This window comes from Peromyscus californicus, unplaced genomic scaffold, assembly GCF_007827085.1.
Source record: "Peromyscus californicus insignis strain IS unplaced genomic scaffold, ASM782708v3 Scaffold_6__1_contigs__length_162567912, whole genome shotgun sequence".
NCBI lineage: Eukaryota > Metazoa > Chordata > Mammalia > Rodentia > Cricetidae > Peromyscus > Peromyscus californicus.
Window position 1 is genome coordinate 27,812,148 of NW_026294584.1, and position 26,011 is coordinate 27,838,158.

Sequence of the window (26,011 nt, forward strand, 5' to 3'; positions counted from 1 at the left end):
TCTGCCTCCCGAGTGCTGGGATTAAAGGTACGTGCCACCACCACTGTCTGCTTTTATAGCTAGCGGTTTTGCTGAACAAACTAAGTCATGTTTTTGTTTTCATTTTAAATGTTTCTCAGTGGCCCCTTTGTTTAATGGTTTATCCCTAATGGAGCAATGTTCATAGATGGAGCATTAAGGAAATTATTAGATCATGAGGTCTTCCCTCATCAATGGATTAATCAACTGATGAGTTCCTAACTTGATTGGTTGTTGGGAGTTATAGAAATTGAGAAGCAGAAAATTTAGACTTGGGAAGAAAAAATGTTTTGCCTGATATCAAAGAGAAAATGAGAACTGAAGCTGGATTTTGAACCTAGGTCCTCCTGTCTCCAGGAAGGGGGTCTACAGGTTGCCCCTTTGGGAAATGTAATCTGTCACATGCCTATTTCTTTTCTCTCTGTTTCCAGACTGCCATAGGGTGCACAGATTTGCTCTACCAGGTGCTCCCTGACATGATGTTCTGCCTCATAAAGGCCCAGAAAACTCAGAGTCAATACATCATGGATGCCAGTCTCTGAAGTTGTGAGTCAAAATAACAATTTTCTTCTTTAAACTGTTTAGCTCAGGGATTTTTTTCATAGCTGTGGAAAGTTGATTGACATGAGTAGTTAAGCTGATTTTATGTTGCTTTCTCTACTTTTCTTCTGTCTCTTTCTCTCTCATTACTTCTAGTAGGAGTCCCTCATTCTCTCAGCTTGCTGTTTAACTTGATTTGCTCTCAGTTATACATCACTGAAACCATGTGGATCTCTGGACAGGTTAAATCCAGTTTGCCTACACCTGTTCTTCCTTTCTATCTTCACATCCTTCATCCCAGAACAATGAGGCTCTAGGATTAGTCATTAGTCAAAGATGGCCACATACACACACACACACACACACACACACACACACACACACACACACACACACACACACACACACACACTAGACTTCAGCTCTTTTCTAGCTCAGTACATGGGGGACCGTGTTATGGTCATGTGGCTCTATTCCTGGACCTCTCTTCTGATGATGATAAATTTTACAAAGCAGGATAAGCAACAGAGGATAAGAAATTTTGAAAACAAGAAGACCTAGGTTTAAAATTCAGCTTCAATTCTTATTTCCTATTTGACACTATCCAAAATACCTCTTCTTTATAAGGATTCTATTTCTAAGAGTCATAGGATCTGTCAGAGAGCAAGCTCTGGTACATGATGTAGATCACATTGGGAGGCTGGGGAGTATATGAACAAGAGCTTGGGCTTGGGAGGCAAGAAGGAAAATATTTGGATCCTTGTGGGAGTCATCACTATCAAGTCATTTTTCTTCAGAGATTTAATTTTCTCATCTGTAATAATACCTGTTTTGAGGAGGACTTAGTAAAATAAGAGATCAGGTCTTAATTCAGGAGAGGAATCAACAAACCTGTCCACACTGTATTTTATCACCTCCTTCGTTTCTTCAGTGCCATGCTTTTCCTGCAAGAGACTTTGCTATGATGTCTCATGAACCTCCCGGACGCTGAGTGTGTTATCCAGGGAACTGGAAGAAATCTTCACTCATTCATCTACCCACTTATTTATTCATGCATACCACAAATACCTATTAATAGCTATGTCTGTCCTTTTTTTGACCTCTGTGTGTTGGACTTCCGCTCAGAACTAACAGCCAGGCCTACCTCTGGAGCATCCTGCTTAACAACTCTCATGGTCCCTTGTTCTGCTGTGAATACTGGGCTCATGTCTCATGACCATAGACTCTCTAAGCTTGTCTTCCTCAATTACACATAATTCACTCTAATTTCAACCTAGAACATTTTGCTTGTACTCTAACAGTCTCTTAAAGTTATATTTTCCATGTCTCAGGTTCAGGTTCTTGTGCTATTCAACATAAAAAAATGAACTACTTTGATAAACTGTTATGAAAAGACATGAAAAAGTTAGAGCATATTATTCATACCACCTATATATTACAAGGACTTAACTTACTAAGTGTTGGGCATTGTAGGAGGCTTCATGGATGTCATCAGTGAACCAGGTATAAGTAATCTTCATAAATATTAAAGCCTAGAATGGAAGAGAGTAAAGTAAATTGACAATTAAAATGCCATGTGGTGATAATTTCTGTGGCAGTGGAAAAATACAGGCTGTGGACCTGATGCACACCTGACTGATTCAGGCATGGCTCCCGGGAAGGAACAATGTCTTATTCAAGAGAAAGGCACAGAAGAAAAATCAGCATTCCAGTCTGAAGGGAGTGCACCATACTCTGATGAGAGAGGCCATGCCTTGTTCATGGTAACAGGCAATATGGCGGGTGGTCGGAGAGTGGACAGCCAGTGAGAACAGGCCAGGTGTTAGGTGTATAGGACCCAGACTACAAGTGGCTTTATAAATTATAACAGGGAAGCAATTTTATCCAAAGACCATTAGTGAGTTGTTCAAGGGTTTTAGACAGGACAGAGACATTGTCAAGTTTGGTTTTATAAGGCCGATTTTGGCGAAGCACAAATAATGAGGTGGAAGGAGGGCAATACGGGACACAGTCCATCCAGTTAGAAGGAGTTTGCAGTGATTTGGGCGAACAGTGAAATGGCTTGAGACAGAACACGGAGGAAGTTGGCAATGACTTTCATGGGTCCATTTATGAGTTTGTGCAGTAAATACACATTGATGCTGTGCAGGCTTGTGCTATGTGCTGGAGCTTAATTGGGAAACAGAAAAGGCTGCTTCTAGCTCCCAATGGGAGCTCCTGACTGTTTGAAGGTAATGCTCAGAATGTGCCAAGGCGTTGCAGGGCAGGAATCTGACTGGGACATGGAAAAGCCAGCTGAAAGGCAAGTGAAATACATAAAAGGCAAACTCAGAGGAGAACCCATTATCCAACGTTTACTGAGTGCCTAAAACTCCTCACAGTATTGTTGGAGGTCATGGAGTATACAGCAGGTGACAAATCGTGTTCAGCAGGTTGACCCACCAGACAAATGACTCTCTGATGGAGAGCCCCACTTGGCAAGGCCGTGGGGTCACTGACTGTAAATGACTGGTTGCTTCTATCTGTAATTTTTCTCATGTGTCACTATATTTCTTCCCTGAAAACAGCTATGGGTATTCTCCCCACTGCTTGTAGTTTATCTAGTGAATATGTTCTATCTACTGGGCACATGTATAGCTGTGGATGGTCAGGAAGATGATTTCTACTTAAGCTGTATAATTTTGATGAATAGAATGCACTAGAATATGCTTTATAACTAGATCTTATGGTGATATTTTATTTGTATTAAAATGTTATTTGTATGTTAATAAATAAAGTTGCCCGGGGGTCAGAGCTATTAGCAAGCCATAGGAAAGCAGGGCAGTGGTAGCGTATGCTTGTAATTCCAGCACTTAGTAGGCAGAGCTGGGTAAGTCTCTGTGTGTTCAGGGATACAGCCATTATTGGATACACATGCCTTTAATCTTAATACCAATCATGGAAAACCTGGAGGCCTATACAGACAGGCTGTGAGGAGGCGGTCATGTGGTTGGGTTTACAACCAATGAGAAGGCAGGACAGGAACTCTATATAAAGACTTTAACACAGGGGTAGCTCTGGTTCGGAGAGGTAGGACCACTGCAGGAGGAAGGGTAAGGTTTTGGCTCTTGGCTCTGACCTCTTGGCTTTCTTCTTTGCATTGGTTCTGTGTTTATTGTTTGATGGGAAGGTTGGATACATCTACAAGATCTATTATTCCACAAAGACTATTAGACACTTAGAAGCCTACTGTATTTCTTTAACTCAGACTAACATAAGAAAACAACCATTTCTCCCCAGTCTAAGACAAACTACACATAATTAGTTCATTTTTACCTCAGTGCAAGTTCAAACTGGACTGAGTGTCTCTGTGATTGGATCATAAGCTAAAACTTTACAGATATGCACAAGGACAGAGTTGCAGATGTATAACCAAGGTTATTAGCACAAAACAACCTAAGATATTATGCCAATTCTTCACTTGCTAAATTGGACTGATAAAGACCTGACTTTCTGTGCAGATCTCTCTGCACCTTATCTCATTGGGACTGTGCCACTGGCCTGGTCACAGTCTTATACCAGGAAACTTAAAACCTTGCATTGCCATGATAAATGGCTCTACCCTTATTGTTTACTCAAGGAATGTGCTATGAGCTTCAGAGGTAGCTTTGAATCTCTTCTTATGATTGAAAAAGCCTCCTATAAAATATGTATGTGTGTATATGTGTGTGTGTGTGTGTGTGTGTGTGTGTGTGTGTGTGTGTGTGTGTGTAGAACAAAAGAGAACTAGAAAGAATTAGAACTTAGAAAGAATTAGAATTTAGGAAGAATTAGAGCTGTAAAGAGAATTAGAGCTGGAGCAAAAGAATAAAGAGCATGACCCAAACAGTTCATGTGTGAATTTATTCCATTCTTAAAAAATATCCCTCAGGTTTGTATGTTTTATTTTTTTTTAATGTAATTAATCTATAATACATCGCCATAATGAAGACTTCCCAGTAAATACATCTACTAACTCTTGTTTACAGAGCTGATGCACCCATCTCCATCTGTTAGCATCCATCGAGGTCAGAGTTTAACTAAATGTATTTTTTTAAATTTTAATTTATTTTGCAATACAATTCAGTTCTACATATCAGCCACGGATTCCCTTGTTCTCCCCCCCTCCCGTCCCCCTCACCTTCCCCCCAAACTCCCCCCCCCATTCCCATCTCCTCCAGGGCAAAGCCTTCCCCACAGACTGAGGTCAACCTGGTAGACTCAGTCCAGGTAGGTCTAGTCCCCTCCTCCCAGGCCGAGCCAAACAATCCTGCATAGGCCCCAGGTTTCAAACAGCCAACTCATGCAATGAGCACAAGATCTGGTCCCACTGCCTGGATGCCTCCCAAACAGATCAAGCCAATCAACTGTCTCACCCATTCGGAGGGCCTGATCCAGTGGGGACCCCTCAGCCATTGGTTCATAGTTCATGTGTTTCCATTCATTTGGCTATTTGTCCCTGTGCTTTATCCAATCTTGGTCTCAACAATTCTCGCTCATATAAACCCTCCTCATTCTCGCTAATTGGACTCCCAGAGATCCACCCGGGGCCTAGTCATGGATCTCTGCATCCAGATCCCTCAGTAGTTGGATGAGGTTTCTAGCACGACAATTAGGGTGTTTGGCCATCCCATCACCAGAGTAGGTCAGTTCGGGCTGTCTCTCGACCATTGCCAGCAGTCTGTTGTGTGGGTATCTTTGTGGATTTCTGTGGGCCTCTCTAGCACTTTGCTTCTTCCTATTCTCATGTGGTCTTCATTTACCATGGTCTCCTATTCCTTGTTCTCCCTCTCTGTTGTTGATCCAGCTGGGATCTCCCGCTCCCCCCAAGCTCTCTTTCCCTCAACCCTCGCCTTTCATTGCCCCCACTCATGTCCAAGCTGTTCATGTAGATCTCATTCCATTTCTCTGTCATTGGGCAATCCCTGTGTCTTTCTTGGGGTCCTGTTTTCCAGGTAGCCTCCCTGGTGATGTGAGTAGCAGACAAGTCATCCTTGTTTCATGTCTAGTATCCTGCTATGAGTGAGTACATACCATGTTTGTCCTATGATCCAAAATATACATATTGAACACAAGAAATCAGATAAATAAATCAAAAATTCTTAGCAGATAATTGTCTAATATCCAACATATGCATATTGAACACTAGAAATCTGGAAAACAAAAGAAAAATTCTCATGTGATAAAAATCTAATATCAAAAATATACTTATTTCATCAGATAAAAGTCTCATATCCAAAATATACATATTAAACACAAGAAATCAGATAAATAAACAAAAATTCTCATCTGATAAAGGTTGAATATTCCAAATATACACATTAAACACAAGAAATCATGTAAATAAAAAAAATCATCTGAAAAAGGTCTAATATTCAAAATATACATAAAGAACATAAGAAATCAGAAAATGAAAGCAAATTTCTTATGTGATAAAGATCAAATATCAAAAAAAAAAATATCCCTCAGATAGAAAAGTCCTAAAGTAAGTTTCACTACGCTGTGGACCTTTTCTTTTTTTATTTTAAAATTTTTATTCATTTTATTTTTTATTTGGGTAGGCATTGTCTACAGAGGTGGATGTGCCCTTGGAGACAAGAGGAGGACTGAACAAGGGTCCTCTGCAAGAGCAACAATTGCTTCTGCCAACTGAGTCATCTCTCCAGTCCCACACACTGAGTTAGGAGAAAAAAATGTGTTCATTCTCTTCCCCTTCTCTTGTAAGCAACATGTTTGTTGGTTTTCTCTTTTGCTTAGCTCTTGACCATATGTTCTGCTCAGTCCAATCCAGAGAGGTTTCTCCAAAGAAACCCCGTTGTAACGTGCTTGGGGCTGGCAACTAAACTGAATCCCAGTTTCCAACTCATTAGACAAAAATCAAACCAATACAGCAACAGGGTAGGGGTTGGGTAGAGTTCCAGACCTCCCCCTCCCTAGCTTGCCTTTTACAGCTGTATTAGTTTCATCCACCATGATGTCTTTCCCCAGATTCACTGTCAATTCTCCATAAAACCCATAGTCTACCTAGGTGTCATTGGTAACAACATTGGCTGCTGTTTCTGGGAGACACATGTAGGTCACAGCTGACCAGGTACTAGGGTTTATTTAGGCCTTTGAGGGGGCCTCCAGGAAAGGGCAGTGAGCAGAAGCCAGGGAATGGTATGCTTCAGCTACCAACTGGGGATATGACCCCACCACTGTCTTCCAGCTTGAGGTCTCAGAGACCTCAGAAGCATGAGCTGTAATGAAATCCAGTGTCTGGGTTTTCAGTTGTCCTGCATTGTGGAGGTCAGCCAGGAAGAGAGTGTGGGCAGCATTCTCCACAGAGAAGTCTCTGCAGAGGGCATCCTCACACATGACCTTCAAATGCTCCAGGCCATACTTGTCAGCAGCTGCCAGCACAGCAGCTGCCATGCTGTCCAGGTCTGGTGCCGTTCCGGTGTAAATGAAGTCCATCATTGCCTTGAAGACTTGCGGCTCCAGGTCATGGATCTCAACGCGATTCGTTTTGCTCTCCTCCATGTCATGTTCAAACATGGCTCTGAAAACTGGAGAACGAGCTGCTAAGATGGCCTTGTGAGCCTGGAATTCCTGTCCAGCTACCACCAGGTAGCAGTCTGTGAAGTGGGAACTTGCCCACAGTTCTCCTAGCTCATCTGCCAAAGTACACCTGGGAACCTGGATCCCTTGTTTTCTGTTCTGATCAGAGATGCTGAAGGAGTCCTGGATCATGCTTACTTAGCAGAGGAGGGTGAGCCCGTCATTTGGGAGAGGCCAAGGCGCAAAGGACAAGAGGAAATTTCTAAGAATGAGCTTTTTAAATCCCAGTTCGACACCTGGCATGAACCTAAAGACTCTTGGATACCACACACCGTGGATTGTCTCTCCTTCGGCGCTTAGGATCCAGAACTGGAACTTTGCCCAAACATGACTCTTTGGACAGCTAAGCAACACTAGGTAAACTGACAGATAATCTATGCTTTCTTCATCAGCTCCATTCAGGTGTACTCTCAAACACCATTTGTCATTGGCTCCTATTGAGAAAGTTGGGCTTCTAATGCTTTCCTGAATTCCCTCCAGAATGAAATGGAAGTTGCTGATGGTCCACTTGTAGAAGGAATTCTGGACGCTGATTTGTGTGTAGTCCCATCTCTGGGTTGTCTGGTCCCCTGACATTTCTCCTGGGGGTAGTTTGAAGGTTAAACTGGAAGAACTAGGAATTGTTTTCTTTTCACTTCAGTCCAAGAGGTTGGACGTGTCCCCCGGTCTTCAGTATGTGCTGAAATCCGAAGAAAAATTCTCTAATGCTAGGGAAAGAATGGACTTGCCGCCAGGTGAGGGCAAGTAGGCAAAGAGCAAGAGCTTCCTTCTTCCATGTCCTTTTATAGGCTTCCAGCAGAGGGTGTGGCCCAATTTAGGATGTGTCTTCCAGCCTTGAGATCTGGATTAAAGGTGTGTGTCTTCAGGCACTGAGATCCGGATTAGATCTTTCTTTCTTTCTTTCTTTCTTTCTTTCTTTCTTTCTTTCTTTCTTTCTTTCTTTCTTTCTTTCTTTCTTTCTTTCTTTCTTTCTTTCTTTTTTTTCCTTTCTCTCTCTCTCTCTCTCTCTCTCTCTTTCTTTCTTTTCTTTCAAAATCTGTATTTGAAGTGTATCTACCTACTTAAACTTAAGCAAAACATTTCTCAGAGTTATGCCCTCCATATTAGGATTTTAGTTAATTCCATGTCTAGTTAAGTTGAGAATCAAGAATAACCACCAAAAGTGTATTTTGCTTTCTGTGGTTTGTTTATCTTCTGTAAAATAAGGGTTTGTGTACATTCCTACAGAGCTTTTATTTACTCTTCTAGGGGTTTTACGCTGATTCCTGCCACTAACATGATCCAGGAGAGGTGTTTTCCTTACCCTGTCAGGGGTCTCAGTGTTCACAACATGGAGGTCAGGGGGTAAGAAGCAGAGCCAGGCAGGATCCTTTGAAAGTGACAGTCTTTTTTCCTGCCTTTAATTCATCCAGACTCACAGTCTCCAGGATGGCTCCACCAACTTTCATTAGAGGTCTCTCCCCTCCTCCCTCAGATAATCTTCCTTGGAAACACTCTTCCAGATTTCCAGAATGATGTGCTATGAGATGATCCTAAGTGCTGCTCAATTCCGTCATGCTTACTGCCAAGTTTCAACTTCTTAATACCTCATAATTTTCATCCTCCACTGGTGAGTTCTGTCCTCTTTAAACTTTGAACTTCCAAGCTTACTCTGCCAGGCCTTCAAAGAGAGATGTGAGGACAGTGGGTGGTATGTAAAATGAAAAAAAAATACTTTAAATAAATAAGCAAACCATTTTTAAAAAGGGGGACCACATTCTGGTTTCCAAAGTGTGCAGAAAATATTGAACAGTTACGAAAGGAGGGGTTTTGAGACTGTTCCCCTTGAATGTGATCTGTTAAATGCTCCCCACATCTATCATCTCTCTCCACTTCATCACGTCTGGAGAGACTCACTAAGCCTAGAAGACATGAAGATATCTCAGTGATTCAATCAACTCAGCAATTCCCAGCCTAGCTTTCCTGCTAGTCTGACCCCAGGGCTGTTCATCCCTCAATACAGAATACATCAACTAACTGGTTTTGATGCCTACATTTTTGTTTCCTCTTAGGAACCTTTGGCAGGTGACTAACTAGTAACATCAGGGACTCTTCTCCATGTGGGTTTGCGGTCAGAGTGGCAGATACTGCTTCCCTCAAACTCTCTGGTCCTGGGCTTACTTTGATGGGGAGACTTTTAGTGATTATGCTATTTTACTAGGATTATTGGTTTGTTTAAAACACATGTCTCACCTTAATTTCATTTTGCTAAGTGGGACCTAGTGGTTTTTTTTTTTTTTTGTAAGTGTAAAATATAATTATATCAATGTAATAACAGATAAAGTGCTGTGCTCCAATCAGGTCTTTCCTCCAAATACATTGTACTAACAGCCTGAAAATAAGTATAATTCAGAAGTTTCAGTGATAAGATTTTACATTAATGCACAATGTAACTGAATGGAATTATCTTTTTTAAATAATTTTTTTATTAAGAGATTTTCTATTCATTTTACATACCAACCACAGATTCCCCTATCCTCCCTCCTCCCACCCCCCAACCTTCCCCCCACAACCCACCCTCCCATTCCCACCTTCTCCAATGCAAGGTCTCCTGTGGGGAGTCAGCAGAGTCTGGAATATTCACTTGAGGCAGGTCCAATCCCCTCCTCCCTGCACCAAGGCTGCACAAAGTGCCTCACCATAGACACTAGGTTCCAAAAAGCTGGCTCATGCACTAGGGACAGGTCCCAGTCCCACTGCCTGGGGGTCCCCTAAACAGCTCAAGCTAAACAACTGTCTCACCTATCCAGAGGACCTAGTCCAGTACCATGGGGGCTCCTCAGCTATTGGTCCACTGTTCATGTGTTTCCACTAGCTTGGCTAGTTGTCTCTGTACTTTTTCCAGTCATGGTCTTCATGGGCTACATTACATAAGGAACAAGGAGCAACAGAAAAAGAGAAGTCCGCAGTTTACAGTGCTTACATTCAGTGGAAAGTCTCATTACTCATCTTGACTCATGACAGTCAACAGGAGGTTAGGGTCAGAGATGACAACAAAAATGTGAAATAAACCAGTGTTCAGACAACTTGGGAAGAGAAGTAAGCTTCAGAAGAAGTGATGAACTCAGTTGTATAAAGACTGAGAGTATTATCCTAAAAGACGTCAAGCAAGGAAGCTTCAGTGACTAATACTACGTTGTGACACACTCCTGTACCCTGAACAGAGATTGCTTAAGGTCAAAGACTGACCCCTACATGCATGAACTCCATTACTTTAGACAATTTTTTTTCTTAGACAAGAGATTCACTTTATAGTATTTTTTAAGAGGATTTATGTAGCCCAGGATGGCTTTGAACATCTGTTTTCCCTGCCCAGATGTCTTGAATGCTGGGTTTACAAGGATGCACCGCCATGATGCAGTACTGGGGTTCAGACCCAGGACTTCATGCATGCTAGGCAATCACTGTATTAACTGAGCTATATCTTCAGCTGGGACAAATTATTTTACCTCCATGTACCTTAGTTTTGCCTCCTGTGTAAAGGTGATGATATTATCTATATTTGTAGGTTTGCTATGAGAATAAGATGAGCTAATACACACATTAAGTGCTTAGAAACAAATTCCTAAGAAAGTTTATCTATTGTTGCATTTGGAACAAGGGGGCATTTTTGGTAATCTTGTATTCATTGTGTAAGTGGAAAGTACACAAAAGTGTCACATCTTTGACATAACTATCATTGTAGATGTTGTAGACATATGCATATTTATCACAAAGTTATCTGGAAGAAGTTAAGGAAGGAATAGCTTCAGTAGTTTTTACTAAGGTAAATAAATGGGAAGTGAGTGATGGAGGAAACAGAGTCACTGTGTATGGAGGAGAGAAGGTGTTTAATTGTGAAGAGGTGAGGTGTCAGGAGAACTGGACAGAGATGAAGAATTGAACATTTTTCCACTTTATTTAAAGCAATAAAGAAATGAGTAACTTCAAATGTTGATTACAATAAAGAAAAAATAGTAAAAGCTACCAAGTTTATGGAGTAGGCTGAGGAAAATGGATAAAAATACCTTTCTAAAGTCTGGGAGAAGGTTGGTTGGGACATAGGATTTCAGAATTAAATTTTTAGTATGGGAAACTCACAATTTAACTGCTTCTACTAGAGCAGGAATTTCAGTCCCATTAAAAGGAAATAAAATATATGTGGGAAGAATCTGGCGGCTCTTCAAGCATTTAATTGTAAGTGGTCACCTGGTCTTTGTAAATTGAGCTGTAGCTAACTTTTGTCCATCGCAAGCAGGCTCTTTCATGCAATGGTGCTATCTCATGGGCTGGACTACACACTGAGAATACTATGCATTGTTGCAGATATGGGATTGTGAGCTTTAAGTCTTTTGTAGAATTCTCTTGGCATTCCACTGCACGTTGTTGGTTCCTACTATTGTTTTGTTCTTATAACCATAAGTAAAATAGTAACTGGCTTCCTTTCCCCACATCATCACAAGAACTGAATCCAGATACATCTGTTTTATGATTTCTAATGTGCTATTTCAGTCACTCTCTAGTATCTTCTTAAAAGTGGAAAAATGATATGACTCACAATCTTTCTTCAATCATCAAAAATCTATTTTTCTGTCATTTCCCAGCATGTGCAATTTTAAGGCATATGTATATGTGTCTGTGAGTGATTAAAGCTTTTTCAAGTTCCTTTCCACAAAATGAGGACTTATTGTGAAAGGTAGATTCCTTATATGCATTTAAAATCTCCATTACTTCTTTCAGCCATTTGGGTACCATTTATGAAAACAGAACATATTTTAATTATGAGTCCATCTTTTTTTTAATATAGTTAAATGAAGTAGTTATAGGGGGAGTGAATCTGGGGGAAGAGGGGAGGTGGTGGGAACTAGGAGGAGTGGAGGAAGGGAAAACTGTGTTTGGGATGTATTGTATGAGAGAAGAATCTATATTTTCAATAAAAAATAAAAAGAAATAGTTATAAATAGAATTGACAACTTCACCTTGATAATCTTAGATTTAAAATACAGAATCAAAACTATGTGGTGTCACATACCTGTAACTACAAGGACTTAGAAAGCCGAGGCAGGAGGATTGTGAGATCAAGGCCAGTCTGAACTATAGCAAGATCCTGAAAAGAGAGAAAGAAAGGAAGGAAGGAAGGAAGAGAGAAGAGAAAGAAAGGAAAAAGAAAGAAAAGAAGGAAGGATGGTTTAGTGGAATGTGTATCAGTCTGTGAAGAGTTTTTAATGGAGCCTTTGCTTTAATGTTAAAACTGAGGCAGAGAATGACTAGGTGACATTAGCTAGGTCACTTAAGGTTAGCAGCATCTCGATTAAAATACTGTGGCATGTAGAAAGATGTTTTTAAAGTATGTCATTCTAATCCATTTAAAAGTGAAAACATATGCAATACACACATATGCTGGATCGTACAATGCCTATTATTAGACTCAGTTCTTGAAGTTTCCTCTAAGCAAACTGGAGTTACTTACATCCATTGGCGATGTCTGAGAATTGACAACACAAATACTTCTGGAGAAGTCATTCAAAGTGGAGTGACTTACATCCATTGGTAATGTCTAAGAACTGATGACACAAATACTTCTGGAGAAGTCATTCAAAGTGGAGTGACTTACATCCATTGGTAATGTCTGAGAATTGATGACACAAATACTTCTGGAGAAGTCATTCAGGGTGGCCAAAAATCTTTCTTGCTCCTTTTGAAATTTCACTCTAATCAATGACTTTGCAGTTCTTTTATTTTCCTGAAACAATATGATGTGCTATAATAAGAATTCAATCTGTTTGATATTATTGCGTAGGAATATTCATCAGACTTGTAAGCTTAGACACGATTAGGTCTATTCTCTTCAGAGCCTTTCACACTGCTCCTTCCTATGAACTCATTCCTGGGAGAGCTTTGTCCGCTAGAAATGCCCTTAAATTCTACAGACTTAAAACAGCTGCTTACATTATTCATCCACTCATTTTATCAACAGGAATCATGTTCTCTGTCTTATTTTCTCTCCCATTACTTTGGTTATTATTGAGCTCCTGGGGCAGTGTGCATGCATAATTTTGCTTTTGTTGCCATGATTTGTTGCCTCAGTAGGCACCTATAATGTTTAGATATACTTAAATTCCTTACACTGAAATAGTATAGTCAGTTGGGGTGGGCCATGCCTATAACTCAGCAATCAGGAGGCTGAAGCAGGAGGACTACCTTCAGTTCAAGACCAGCATGAACTATGCAGTGATTACCAGGATAGGCAGGGATGCATAGCAAAACTCTCTTGAAAACATTAGTCTTGGAAACATGATATTAGGGTGTGTCTCTTACAAGTGAGACGTATCTAGTGAATTCACATCTCTGTGATGAGGAGGACGGAAGAGGAAGTTGTATTTTCGCATTTCTCCTTTGAAAATAAGTATGATTGGATCTGAATTTTAAAACTGAGTGTGCAGTAAAATTTCAAAGGCAATAGTAGAAATTCAAAGTGTAAACAATATAAATTTTTGTAAAATGGGAGCACTTTGAAAACAAAATGAGTGTAGAACTCATGGTTTTTGCCACGATTGTTCAAAACATTGTTATATTCCTTGATGTAAAAGAAAATTTTAGTATTGCTGATATGTTTAGCATTGGCCAGATGGGGCCAGACTAAACAGCCTTTAACCATTATATGGAAAGACAGCGAGTAAACAACAGGATGGAGAGCTAAGGCTAAGAACGGAAAACAAACAGGTGTCTACACATATCTTCTGCTTTATTTTAGTACCATGTACATCTTGGTTCGTTAAAGTTTCAAAAATTAAAACTAATTTGGAAATTGACTAGGAGTGACACCATAAGATCTCTTCCAGTCTTTGCAGACCCATAATGTGATGCCATAAGAGTGTTCAGGAACTTTACCAGCAATCCTCTCCAGTTGCATATCTGTCCCTCTTTCATGCTTGTCCAACACTACCAATATCCATTGAGAAGGGGGCTTCAGGGTAGATGTCTGTAAGTTATAAAGGAAACTCACGCCAGACTTTAATTTCAGTCACCTTTCATTGTAGTTTAAAAACCACTGTCACCCAAGTCAACAACAATTTAATTGCTTCCAACTAAAGAGAGAATAGGCCAAATCATGCAGCCCTAACATGGAATATATGCTGTTCCAACTTGACATTCATGGGAATATTTGACGAGCTGTCCAGGACAGCATCTTTACTGAATCATTGAAGAAAACTAAACACACATACTGACAGAAACTACTACAAGCTTCTGAGTGAGTGCTCCCATCCCCCCTAGAAATGCTTGTTATTTGGGAATATTGTTTCATGACCCACCTGATTTACAGAAGCTAAGATGCCAAATTTTTTTTCATAGGTTGGAATACTTGTTTTCTTGATTTAGGAAGCAATTGTTTCAGATATGAGTCTATGGAATGATTTCCTTATAATTTTTTTTTTTCGGGTCAGGGTTTCTCTGTGTAGATTTGGAGCCTGTCCTTGAACTTGCTCTGTAGACCAGGCTAGCCTCAACTCACAGAGATCTGTCTGTCTCTGTCTCCCAAGTGCTGGGATTAAAGGCGTGTGTCACCACCACCCAGCTTCCTCATAAATTTTTAATGACTAAAATATAAAAGTGAGTGAGAACCTTAATAATAACAATGTTTTTTAAATGATAAAATTACTCTTTGGAGCTGAGATATTTAGCTCTTTATGGTAATAAACTATGTAATGAAGCACTTCCATATTTATGAAAAACGCTGTATATGAATCAGATATTGTGTTTCATCTATCATTTGTTCTGAACATAGTGAAACAGTGCCATGTAATGTATATGTAGGTTTTACTTAAAATTTGTATGAATGAATGTATAGAAACAGATTTACATTAAGCAATCTCCTTGGGCCTGGGAAGATGGCTCAAGAGGTTATACTGTTCTTGCAGAGGACCTGCATTCAGTCTCTAGCCCACACATCAGATGGCTCACAACCATTTGGAGTTCCAGCTCCAGAGGATCCAATGCCCTCGTTTGACCTCTGCTTACACCTACATATGTGTGCACATATCCACTCATAGAAAGACAGGCAAACACACCCCCACACATAGATACACAGACAGACAAATGCACACACAGACAGACAGAAACAGACAGACAGACAGACAGACAGACAGACAGACACACACACACACACACACACACACACACACACACACATACACACACACACATAGATGCACACACACAAACTTACAAATAGATTTTTAAAAAATGTGTGATCTTTCTGTCAGAAACAAACCTCAGCTAAGTTCAGCTCATTGAATAAAGAATGGCAATATTTTCAATACTAATATATTAATAAAATAAAAATTCAGTAACTGTCCCTGACACTTGAAATTATTTAAGTTTCAAGAGATCCATTGACTGGTTTGTGTGTAAAAATAAATTTCAGTTGTAAAATTAGGCTTACATCTCCACAGTTTAAAATTTTCCATTTAAAAAAATAATTATAAGATTAAGAAATACAGCCATCTAGTTTTATTTATCACCAATAAACCCATTCATTTTTCTGTAAAACTGAGTTTATATGTCTTTCTCATGACTACTCAACTGACACTCCAATTGTCTCCATTAATTAAATTTATAATAACTATGTTCATTACAATGATAACATAATAATGCCTTCATGTATGAACAGCATTACTTATAGTCTATTTAAATAAAATAACTAATATTTTAAAGTGCACTTGAACATATAAAATTCAGCTATTGTTGGATAAACATTCTTGACATACAAAACTGGAATATAGAATTAGAGGGTCACATTCTTAATATTTTAGAGGTATTACCAATCACTATATTTGAAACATCTATTAAAATTTAGGTTACTCTAGAGCCAATTTTATTGGTTTTTCTTTAATTAGTTTTCATTATTTAAAACAAAATTTAAATATATTTTGGTCATGTTCGTCCCCTCCTCCAAGCCCCTCCAGATCATCTCCCCCTCCTTACCTACCCAACTTTATGTTTTTTCTCAAAACTGAAGCAAAAACCCAATACAAGAAAACAAGATAAAACCACATCCAAAAAAATAATAAAAAGAAAGACAGAAAGAAAAACAAAACACCACACTGTAACCAAATAAAAGCACACACACAAAAAAAACTGGGGAGTCCATTATATGTTGGTCAATCACTCCTGAACACGAGACCTCTCCTAGAGTGGTTATTCTCCAGTCCCTCTATTGGAGAAAACTGATTATCCTCTATCAGAAGGTGTAAGTGACAGTTCAATTGTTAACCTTTACCCAAGTGGCTAGTATTCATTCATCATTCATTCACTCATTCATTCATTCAGTTTTTAAAAATATTGCAAATAAAGTATAATAAGATAAAATAAAAACTATCACATCAAAGTTGGACAAGACAAACCGACAAAAGAAAAAGAGCCAAGAGAAGGGACAAGAATCAGAGACTCAGTCGTTTGCACACTCAGGAATCCCATAAAAACTTTAAACTGGAAGCCATAATGTGTGCACAGAAGATCTGGTGCAGGCCTGTGCAGGTTCTGTGCATCCTGCTCAGTCTCTTATGAACCTCAATCATGTTGATTTAGGAGGTTTTGGGTTTTTTTTTTGGTGTCCCTGATCCACTCTACACCCACCCTCTTTCCACCTCCTCTTCTGTAGGGTTGCCTGAGCTCTGAGGAGAGAGATTTGATGAACACATACTATTTAGGGCTGAGTAGTCCAAGGTTTTTCACTCTCTGTGTAATTTCTGGCTATGGTAGGCTTAATTTTATAATACTTTAGTCATTGTGGAAAATATACTGATGTTGAGACATTATTTGTCTGTGCTTAGTAATTTTAACTCATATTTTGGTCTTGTTCTCCAAAATCTAATAGATGACATTGTGAATTTTCAGAAAATTTGGCTATAGTTTAACTCATTCTTAATTTTTGACCACATGATGAATAACTGATTAAAATATAATATAGATCCTTTTTGAAGCATAGATAAAAGAGCTATCCTTGATTAATATAACATACCCATATAAGAATGTTGTCCCATGTTAATATACTAAACCAAAATACACTAAAATACTGTCTACACAACTATATGAGAATTGTGGTTATTATAAATCATCACACAGCCTTTATGACCACTCAGGTCATTTGTCCAAAACCACAAGGGAGAAAAATAAGCTTGGAATAGTTCAAACTTCATCACCCTTGAACTTTCAGCTGTGGCCTAGGGAAATGACTCAGTGGGTGGAGAGCTTGCCATGAAAGCATATGGACTTGAGTCAGATCCTGGGACCCCATGATAAAGGCTGGTCGTGGCAGCATGCATCTCTAACCCAGTAGTGCTGGAGTAGAGATGGAGAAAAGAGGATGCTGAGGACTCATTGGCCGACCAGTTTAGTCTCAAAATGGCAAGCTCAGGTTCAGTGCTAGACCCTGTCTCAAAAATATGTTGGAGAGAGATAGAGTAAGACACCTGAAGTTGTTATTTGGTCTTCATGTCAGTGTATCCAGATGAGCACACCTGTATAATACAGCCACACATATTCATAACACACACACACACACACACACACACACACACACACACACACACACACACACAGAGTCTACCTTTTTGGCAGATAATATTTGAGTTACTGTCTTAATTTTGACAAGAACAAAGTGAGTGCTATTTTTTCAGAACACAATAGGGGGTGCTGACGAGTTGGCTCAGCTGTTAAGAGCATATGCTGCCTTTCCAGAGGACTCAAGTTCAGTTTCCAGCACCTGCGTTCAGCAGCTCACCAACACCTGTAACTCCAACTCTATGTGGGCTTGTGCTGATTTCTAGCCTTAGTGGCCACCTGTGCTCATCTGCTCAGGTCTGGCACAGATGCACACATACATAATTATAATACATGAATAATTAAAAATAAAATACTTCTTTAAGATAACAATAGGTAGACACAATTTCTAATATATATATTTATATTATCATTATAATTATATAGTTATTATATATAGTAATATATAATATTATAATATATTTGCTTTTCTGTCCTAATATGTAAATGATGTCTGCTTGTTAATCATTTATTGCCAAATACTAAGCTAAAGTTTTTTGGTGGGATATTACTGAAGTACAAAATGAGGCAAGTGAACTTACAATTTTTCTAAATTTTTATCCATCTAAATGAATTTAGATTTCATTTCTATGGAAATCTGAATGAGGCGAAGATCACCATCTGATTATATAACACAGATGGCATATAAGCTAGGTGTTCAGAAAACTGTGGGCCAAATCAGTGACAGCTAAAATCAGAGTGGATCTATGGACTGAGCCGGACAGTTCAGTGGGAAAAATATATGGCTGTATGTTGCAGGAAGGGAAGGGAGCGATACCGAATGGAAAAATGACAAATGAGCAAAGAATCTGGGTAGATGAGAAGGCATCTATCTCCCAAAAGCTCTTAGTAAATGTGCTTTGGATTTGATCCCATGCACAGATGAAACACAAGGAGGTCCTTTTAAACAGCAAGTCAAATTCTAAACTACTCATGAAACTGTTTCAAGCTTCCCTACTGGTGAATATTTTAATTTCTTCATGGCATCACTAGCTCTCATCACTAGACCAGCCCTGCCATTCTTTTACATTTTCATTTTCTGTGTCTTTTCTTGGTGACTACTCACATACTACGTCTTGATTTGTGATAATAATGGTGAATATTTCCTATTTTCTGCCATGGATACATATCTAAGATACAAAATTGGATATCTAGCTTATCTTATGATAAACACATTACACTTGATCATTGTTATCAATGGAAATAGAATTTTTGTTGGTTCAAAGTAGAATAATTATTAGTTGAATATTTGGGAAAGTATTCTGTAGTGTAAATATAATTTAAACTGATCTTATAAGGTTTTTGTTGTTGTTCGTGTGGTAGTGGTGGTGGTGTGTGTAGTATATGTGGTATATGTGCACATATGTATGCATGCATATGCAGATGATGGAGGAGGATGTTAGTACCTGGATCTATCACTCTCCACTGTATTCCTTTGAGATAGGTTCTCTTAGTGAGCCTGGGGTGAGACTAGCAGTTTGCAAGCCCCAGTGATCTTTCTATGTCTCCCCCAAACAGCGCTAGGATGACAAATTCCTTTGCAGCTGTGCCCAGCTGCTGATGTGGTTGCTGGGATCGGAACTCAGGTCCTCACGCTTGCATAGCCAGCAGCCTTACTCACTGAGCCATCTCTTCAGCTCCGAAACTGATGATAACACAGAGCAAATTTTCCTTAGCAAGACTCACTACAATGGGAAATATCTTATTTTTGTAGTTTCTGAAAATGACAGTTTTTTTGTGCTCACAATGGAAATACAAAGCACTTGAACTCACGCACTGCAGAAAATGCTCAAGACCTTCCAGGCATAACAAATAACAGCACCACAGAGAAGAACACAGCTTCTTTCTGCATCAGGGAACTGAGTTGCATCATGTCTAGAGGCATTGGTGCAGTAATTGTGCAGAATTTCCAATGCATGTGGACCATGTAAAAATAGAAACATTTATTCTCTTGAATTGTGAATCTTTGGGTGCATACACATTTTCTCATTCAATCTACCGAATCAGTACCTAAAATTCTTACCATGATATAACTAAGAACCATTTCTACTTCATCCTTTTAAAAGTAAAAAACAATTCACAAGATTCAACAACAGAAAATGATGTTTTATAATAATTAAGTCACTTTGTTGATCCGAGTAAGAAGTGTAAATTTAAAAAGTCACAATTATTTCTAGACTTTTGACCCATTCCTTGAATGTGATGAAAAATCATTGTAAATCACCATTGTACTGGGCTACATTTGAAAGGCAAGGTCTTCATGCACATTTGACACAGCAAACAGATACACAAGACAAGTCGATCTATGTTCATTTCACAAATCTGAAGACTAAAACCCAAGCCAATACCAGATTTAATGAAAAGATTTATTAAGTACTTTGCACAACTTTCAGTACACAGTAGGTGCTAATGAAGTGTCTGTTCAAAGGTGGGCGGTTCTGAAATCACAAACTGTGGAAGTATTAAAATATCTCCCTAGATTTTATTCCTCATATATTGGAATAGAAATTGAAGCAGGGTTGGCTCCCTGTAAAAGAAATGCATGAATTATTTATAATTGAAGACAAACCATAAAAAGGAATAACAGGGCACAAATATCCATAATTTGGTCATTTGCAATGGAAGCAGAGCATCAGATCTGTCTGATTAAAATTAAAAGTGCTGTTATGAAGTTAGCACATGAATAAAGCAAAAGCCGAGTGAGTGTATTAATGTGCTATATATAGATATTAGCTAGTGTTGATATCAATAAGCTGGGATCAGCTCGGGCCTTCAGCTGCTTAGGTAGGGACCTGGATAGTTCAAATATTGTACAAAGGAAGTGACTCTCAGGGGACCACTGCCAGTTGTGAGAAGTTCTGTTGGATAGGAATAACCGTGACATTAATATCCTGGAAATATCCATGACCCAGATAGATAAACTATAGATTTTTCCAAGCCAGAGGAATTTCATTATACAGTGAGAGAACTAAGAGGTCAAGAAAATTGATCATAGCTTGTAACTGACCGGTGGACCAGCTCCTAATACTCATTCTGACCAATTTTTTCCCCAATACACAGGATGATGAAATAACAGCAGTGTTTCCGGAAGCCACAGAAGTCAGTTTGTGGAAACAGGGAGAAGATGGCACCTATCACTTTGGAGGATGGACTCACCTTGACAATTACTGCTAAAGAGAACAAGTGGAAAGGATGAAGCACGACTGTTAATGGAAACCAGGAAAATTGGCAAATCAACATATTAAGAGTCAGTAATGGACGACTAGACATGTAAGCCATTGGCCACATGAAGTCAGTAGATAAAAATGTATGAGAATTACCTAGCTTCATGAATACCATATAAACAATATTACAAAGTAATTCTACCATACTCTCTATGAATGATCCCCTTACTAAATAGAGGTCTAAACACTGGCATGGAAGCTGTGAAAGATTTGAGGGTAGAAAAAGAAATATCTTTAGTTGACATGGGGACTGGGAATGGTGTTCCTGGAAGGTAGACCTTTAAGAGAGATTGGATAGACTGACGAAAAGTTTTTATGCAGCCTACAACAGTCCACTGTATTAAATCTTCCCTTTTGAGAATGTCACAAAACTTGTATAGTACAGAAAAATAGCCAGATCTAGGCAAAACTGTCCACCTGGTGTGAATTGTGTAACCCACTTTTCAAATCTGAGCAGTGTCCTTCTGTAAAGTCATCTGAAAAAAAATAACCTGATAGATTCTCCTTTCTGCAGTAGCAGGATCCTACATGAAAGCAGAGATGGGTTTTAGTAACCTAGTCCTCTGTTTCTTTCAGAGTCTCTGTGGGAAAGGCAGGCAGGCAAGCAAGGTGGAGCTGAATTCCAAAGGCCTGGAGCTCTGTCTCTGCTGTGCTCCTTCTGTTTACTTAGTTTCTAACCTTTGACAATGATGCTCTTAACACCAGCAACATCAGCAGTAGAAATGACAACCACAGTCACCATTTATGAGTATTCAGTGAGGCTGGATAATGCACGAATGAATGAATGTTTAGCTGGGCTGGATATTGCACAAATGAATGTTTAGCTGGGCTGGATATTGCATGAATGAATGAATGTTTAGCTGGGCTAGATATTGCATGAATGAATGAATGTTTAGCTAGGCTGGATATTGCACAAATGAATGTTTAGCTGGACTGGACTTTCCATGATGTGCTTGACAACCACCCTTGTCTTTACTAACTTGTGCAGGTGACTTAATTCTCTGCTGCAGCTTCTAAATTTACAGATTATAAGTATTAATAGCATCTAGTTTTGATTGTCAAATGAGTTAATACCAGAAACATGTTTAGAATATTCCTGGACGTATTGTTACAAATTCTTATTATTTCATATAATTTTCAAAGCAAAATTTTAAAACTAGTAGTTGTAAGTTTTCCCCCCAATTTACAGATAAACATATTGAGACTCAAAAATATTGGCTAACGTCTTTAAGACTGTAGAGCTAGGAAGAGACAGAATCAGGGCTTAAACTTTCAAATGTTTTGCTTTTTAGCTACTCCACCATGCTGGTTCTCCCTCAGCTCCAGCTACACCACGTAAACCCCTTTGATTAGTTTTCTGTTGAACCCATCAGGGGTTTTCACATGTCTTTTTCTTTTGCCCATCTTGTTATGCCTCTATCTGAATAGCTTTATTAGCTTTGTCAAGCCAATGACATCAAAATTACCCTGCAGGGCCTGCTCACTTGCCACTTCTCTCTCACCCCTCTTCTCCACCTTCACGGAGCTAATTGCTCCTCTGTGTTGTTTTAACACTTAGCTCACCTGTCTCCCTTACAGCATTTATCACATTGTCTCATACCCTGTTGATGTCTTCAGTGCGAGATGATGAGCTTCTTTGCAGCACAGAGTAAAGTTTATTGAAAATGTTAGACTCTCTGCCAGGGCCTCACAGGGATGCGCTCACTGAAACTTCTCAACAGCTCTAGAATTCGTACACCACTGTAATCCTATTTCTGTTGTTAAGGCAGAATCTAACCTTAAATGCAGGCATAATGAATTGTTATCACATTAAAGTTAGGTTTCAGTAAACAAATGTTTAGTAAAAAGGATAGGAAAGTCATTTTCATGGGAGAAAATCAACATTAAGTTCAGCATTTTTTTTTTTGATGGAAGACAAAGGAACAAACTCTACTTCATCTATCTAATTGTTTTTTCTTTTCTTAAGTCTGTAAAAAGAAGCAAATGATTAGCTGTGGCTAGTTCAAGCCCAGTTCTTAATCCATCTTTAACATCTTTGGTAGTACAATCCCTTGCCCAAGGTATAATGGATACCTTACTCCCTCGTCTTGTGATCTTGAGTACCCATGTAAGTTAAATGCTTCAATAGTTTACTATCTATCCAAAAATCTCATAAAACATGTCCTGAATGACAATATCAGCTTTAATATTAGTGACAAGAATCTAATATTTTCCACACTGTGTCCTTAGGCATGAGAAGGAGCTGGCAGCTGGCTGTGAAGGCCGGGTGTGAACCCTTCAACCTCCAACTGACCTGTGGCTTCCTAGAGGTCTGTTTGTACAGCCACTTTAGGGAAACACATTCTCCCGGGTTTCCTCTGGAGCATCAGAGGATCTGCTGCTTAATCAACTTCCTGACTTGGGGAGAGGAAACTGACTTTAAAAGCCTTTTAACCCAAAGGGTTTGGACAGCTAATGGACAAGATCCTCTTGGCAAAAGGAGATGATGCAAAAGCTCCTTCCCTTGTTTAAAAACAAAGCTTTACTTATGTAACGTTTTTATAAAGTTAAAGGCTTTCGGTTTTACTAGTTATTTTTGGAATCTGTCACATTGCATCATAAGGCAAACTATTTGTCAGTCTGGCTAACCCCAAATCTCCACTATGTTTCTCCTCTTTTTTTAAAAAAACTATTCTTTTAACTCACTTGCCATTTACAAATGGTGTCTTCATTTTAAGCACCATGCAGGCTTAATTTCATCTCAATATTGAGCAATTCTTTAATGCGAGGTAAATAAAGTTTCTGAAGGTCTAGAAAAGGCACAAAATCAATGGCATGTCTATAATTGAATAGGACAATAAAATTTCATTAGTGAACAGATAATAACTCATAATTTCTATTCAAAATATTCATAAATTCTATCACCAAAGAAAAAAATAATGTATTTTTTGTCATGAAAAAACAAAATCACAAAACTTGGGAATATTAAATAATTCACACACTCAGAGAATTTATCTTGACTTTAGTATCACTAGCCAGTGTTTGAAACATGTCATTATTTAGCACCCATTTTTCTTCTGAGTATGGAATTGATGTAAGTTGGAATTTTGAGTGTAAACAAGTTATAGTCTATGCTACCCATGGAATAAGATAGAATAAAAACTCAAATTTGTCTAATGTTGAGTGTGGAGAAGTAAGGAGTGGAGTTTGGGTTCTATCTACAACTTCCCAGCAGTAATCCCAGGTGCAGCACAGTTCAGCAGTTAAATGACTTAGCTGAAAGGTGTATATATGCATAATTATGAATATATTTCATTGTACTTTTAATAGAAACAACTGCTGGAGGTCAAACATACTTTTCAACTATAGAGCACTCAGGAGTTGTATTTTTACCCCAATAAGGAGCAGTAGACATCTTAAAGGGGTGGATCACTTTAATAATAAAGATCCACCTCATTTCATATATTATTTCTATTTTTGTTGGCACCAGGAAAGAGCCCCTGACAATAATCACTAAGATGCACAGGGACAAATCTGTCATTTGATTGTACTTTACCAAGACATTTTCATGACACTTTGAGAGAAGCATGACTCTAGCAGAAGAGACTCACCTCTAAGTCTCTTGAAGGAATTGAATTACCTCTTGTGGAAGTAAACAATTAGGACACAGTGGGGGTGAGGAGACACTTGACATGTAGGTTTCTCTGTGACTTTATACAAACTGTTTATAACATGGGAACTATTTTGAAAACACAGCATGGTGAGGGTCCTGACACTTTCCTTAGAATGTAGCAAAAACTGCCCCATAGTTGAGGGTGTATGATATATAAAAGATTCCAAGGCAAACCAGGAGATAAGGCATTAGAGAGACGGTAGAAGCAAACTTAATTTGTAATCATTAATTCCGACCTCACCCTAGGAGTATTTATTGTCTTAGCACCCACAACTCGCCGTTGTTATTCCATATCTGTTGATTCTTTCTCACTTGACTAAGCTCAAGAGGAGCTCCTTCTGTCATGTGTTCTTCAGTCCCCACAGCGTGAAACCAGAACCTAGGATGAATTTACTGAACAAATGAATAAATGAGCAAGCTACTCAGGTAAGCATCCATAGAAATGTTGATGATTGGGAAAGTGGCCACATCCAAGAGTTAACAACGACAATCAGTTAATTCTATAGAGCATGATGGTGTTGAAATTCAATTAGCCAACATCTGGAGAAGATAGTCAATTGATTTTCCTATTTACAATTAATGTTTTTCAACTGTAATCAATTTTGTTATTCAAATCAAGCCCATGTAGAAAACCAGGCAAGCTACTCACCTCAGTCTGCCTTAGTTAATATCTGCATGAGATTCCACAGTCACAAGCATATAAATCCACTGTGTATAAAAGGAACCAGATGACGAGTACAGGCATATCCACTGAAAAACACTACCACTATGATGGAAAACAATGTAAAGACTGTTCAGCTCCATAGTGTAATTAGTCCAAGAGGAACCCATTATTTATTGATGGTGAGTCTTTCTCAATGGGAAACTGGACTCTCCATTGAGGATGTATTTTTATGGAACGAAGATTAGTAAAAATTTCAAGTGGAATTAATTACCAACTGTTCTTTACTGACTATTGAAATGGTTGCCAAAATAGATAATGTGTTTTGCTCATAAAGACAATGGAAATGACTTTTATTTTGTATGATTACTACTATAACGTATTCACTTACAAACCCGGTTGATAACCAAGGCTGTGTCTGATTCACCGCTTCCTTCACCTGCAAATGCCAAGCTGACCAACAGTGACAGTCACTAGAGTTAAGTGGGACCAGTCATTTATACAAACTGAGTTGTTAGTCCAAGTAGCTAGGTGGAGTCAGGCAAACTCATTCCTAACCCCCCCACACACACTCTTAATCCACATCTATTTACTTATCTAAATAATAAAAGTATGGATTAGTGAAACCTATGTTCTCTGGCCTCAAGACCATTGCTGAAATTTCTGATTGATATTTGA

The 26,011-nt window shown here is 38.9% G+C and overlaps 1 protein-coding gene and 1 long non-coding RNA gene across 3 annotated transcripts; one reads left to right on the forward strand and one right to left on the reverse strand.

The window, feature by feature from the left end:
- The first annotated feature begins 402 nt into the window (after positions 1-402).
- LOC128098348 (uncharacterized) lies at positions 403-25,683 on the forward strand. 2 transcript variants are annotated; one of them, XR_008214216.1, is made up of 2 exons: positions 403-564; positions 20,857-25,683. It is a non-coding gene; the product is annotated as an uncharacterized LOC128098348 (long non-coding RNA). The 2 variants fall into 2 exon arrangements; XR_008214217.1 differs by lacking the exon at positions 403-564 and adding an exon at positions 8,297-8,785.
- LOC128098347 (speckle-type POZ protein-like) lies at positions 6,541-7,989 on the reverse strand. Its single transcript, XM_052719346.1, has one exon. It carries the CDS (start codon positions 7,306-7,308, stop codon positions 6,682-6,684), a length of 627 nt encoding a protein of 208 aa, XP_052575306.1. The 5' UTR covers positions 7,309-7,989; the 3' UTR covers positions 6,541-6,681.
- Positions 25,684-26,011: the final 328 nt, after the last annotated feature.

Bases quoted from the DNA above. Each gene is read 5' to 3' on its own strand.
- LOC128098347 (XM_052719346.1), bottom strand. From the start codon at position 7,308: ATGATCCAGGACTCCTTCAGCATCTCTGATCAGAACAGAAAACAAGGG.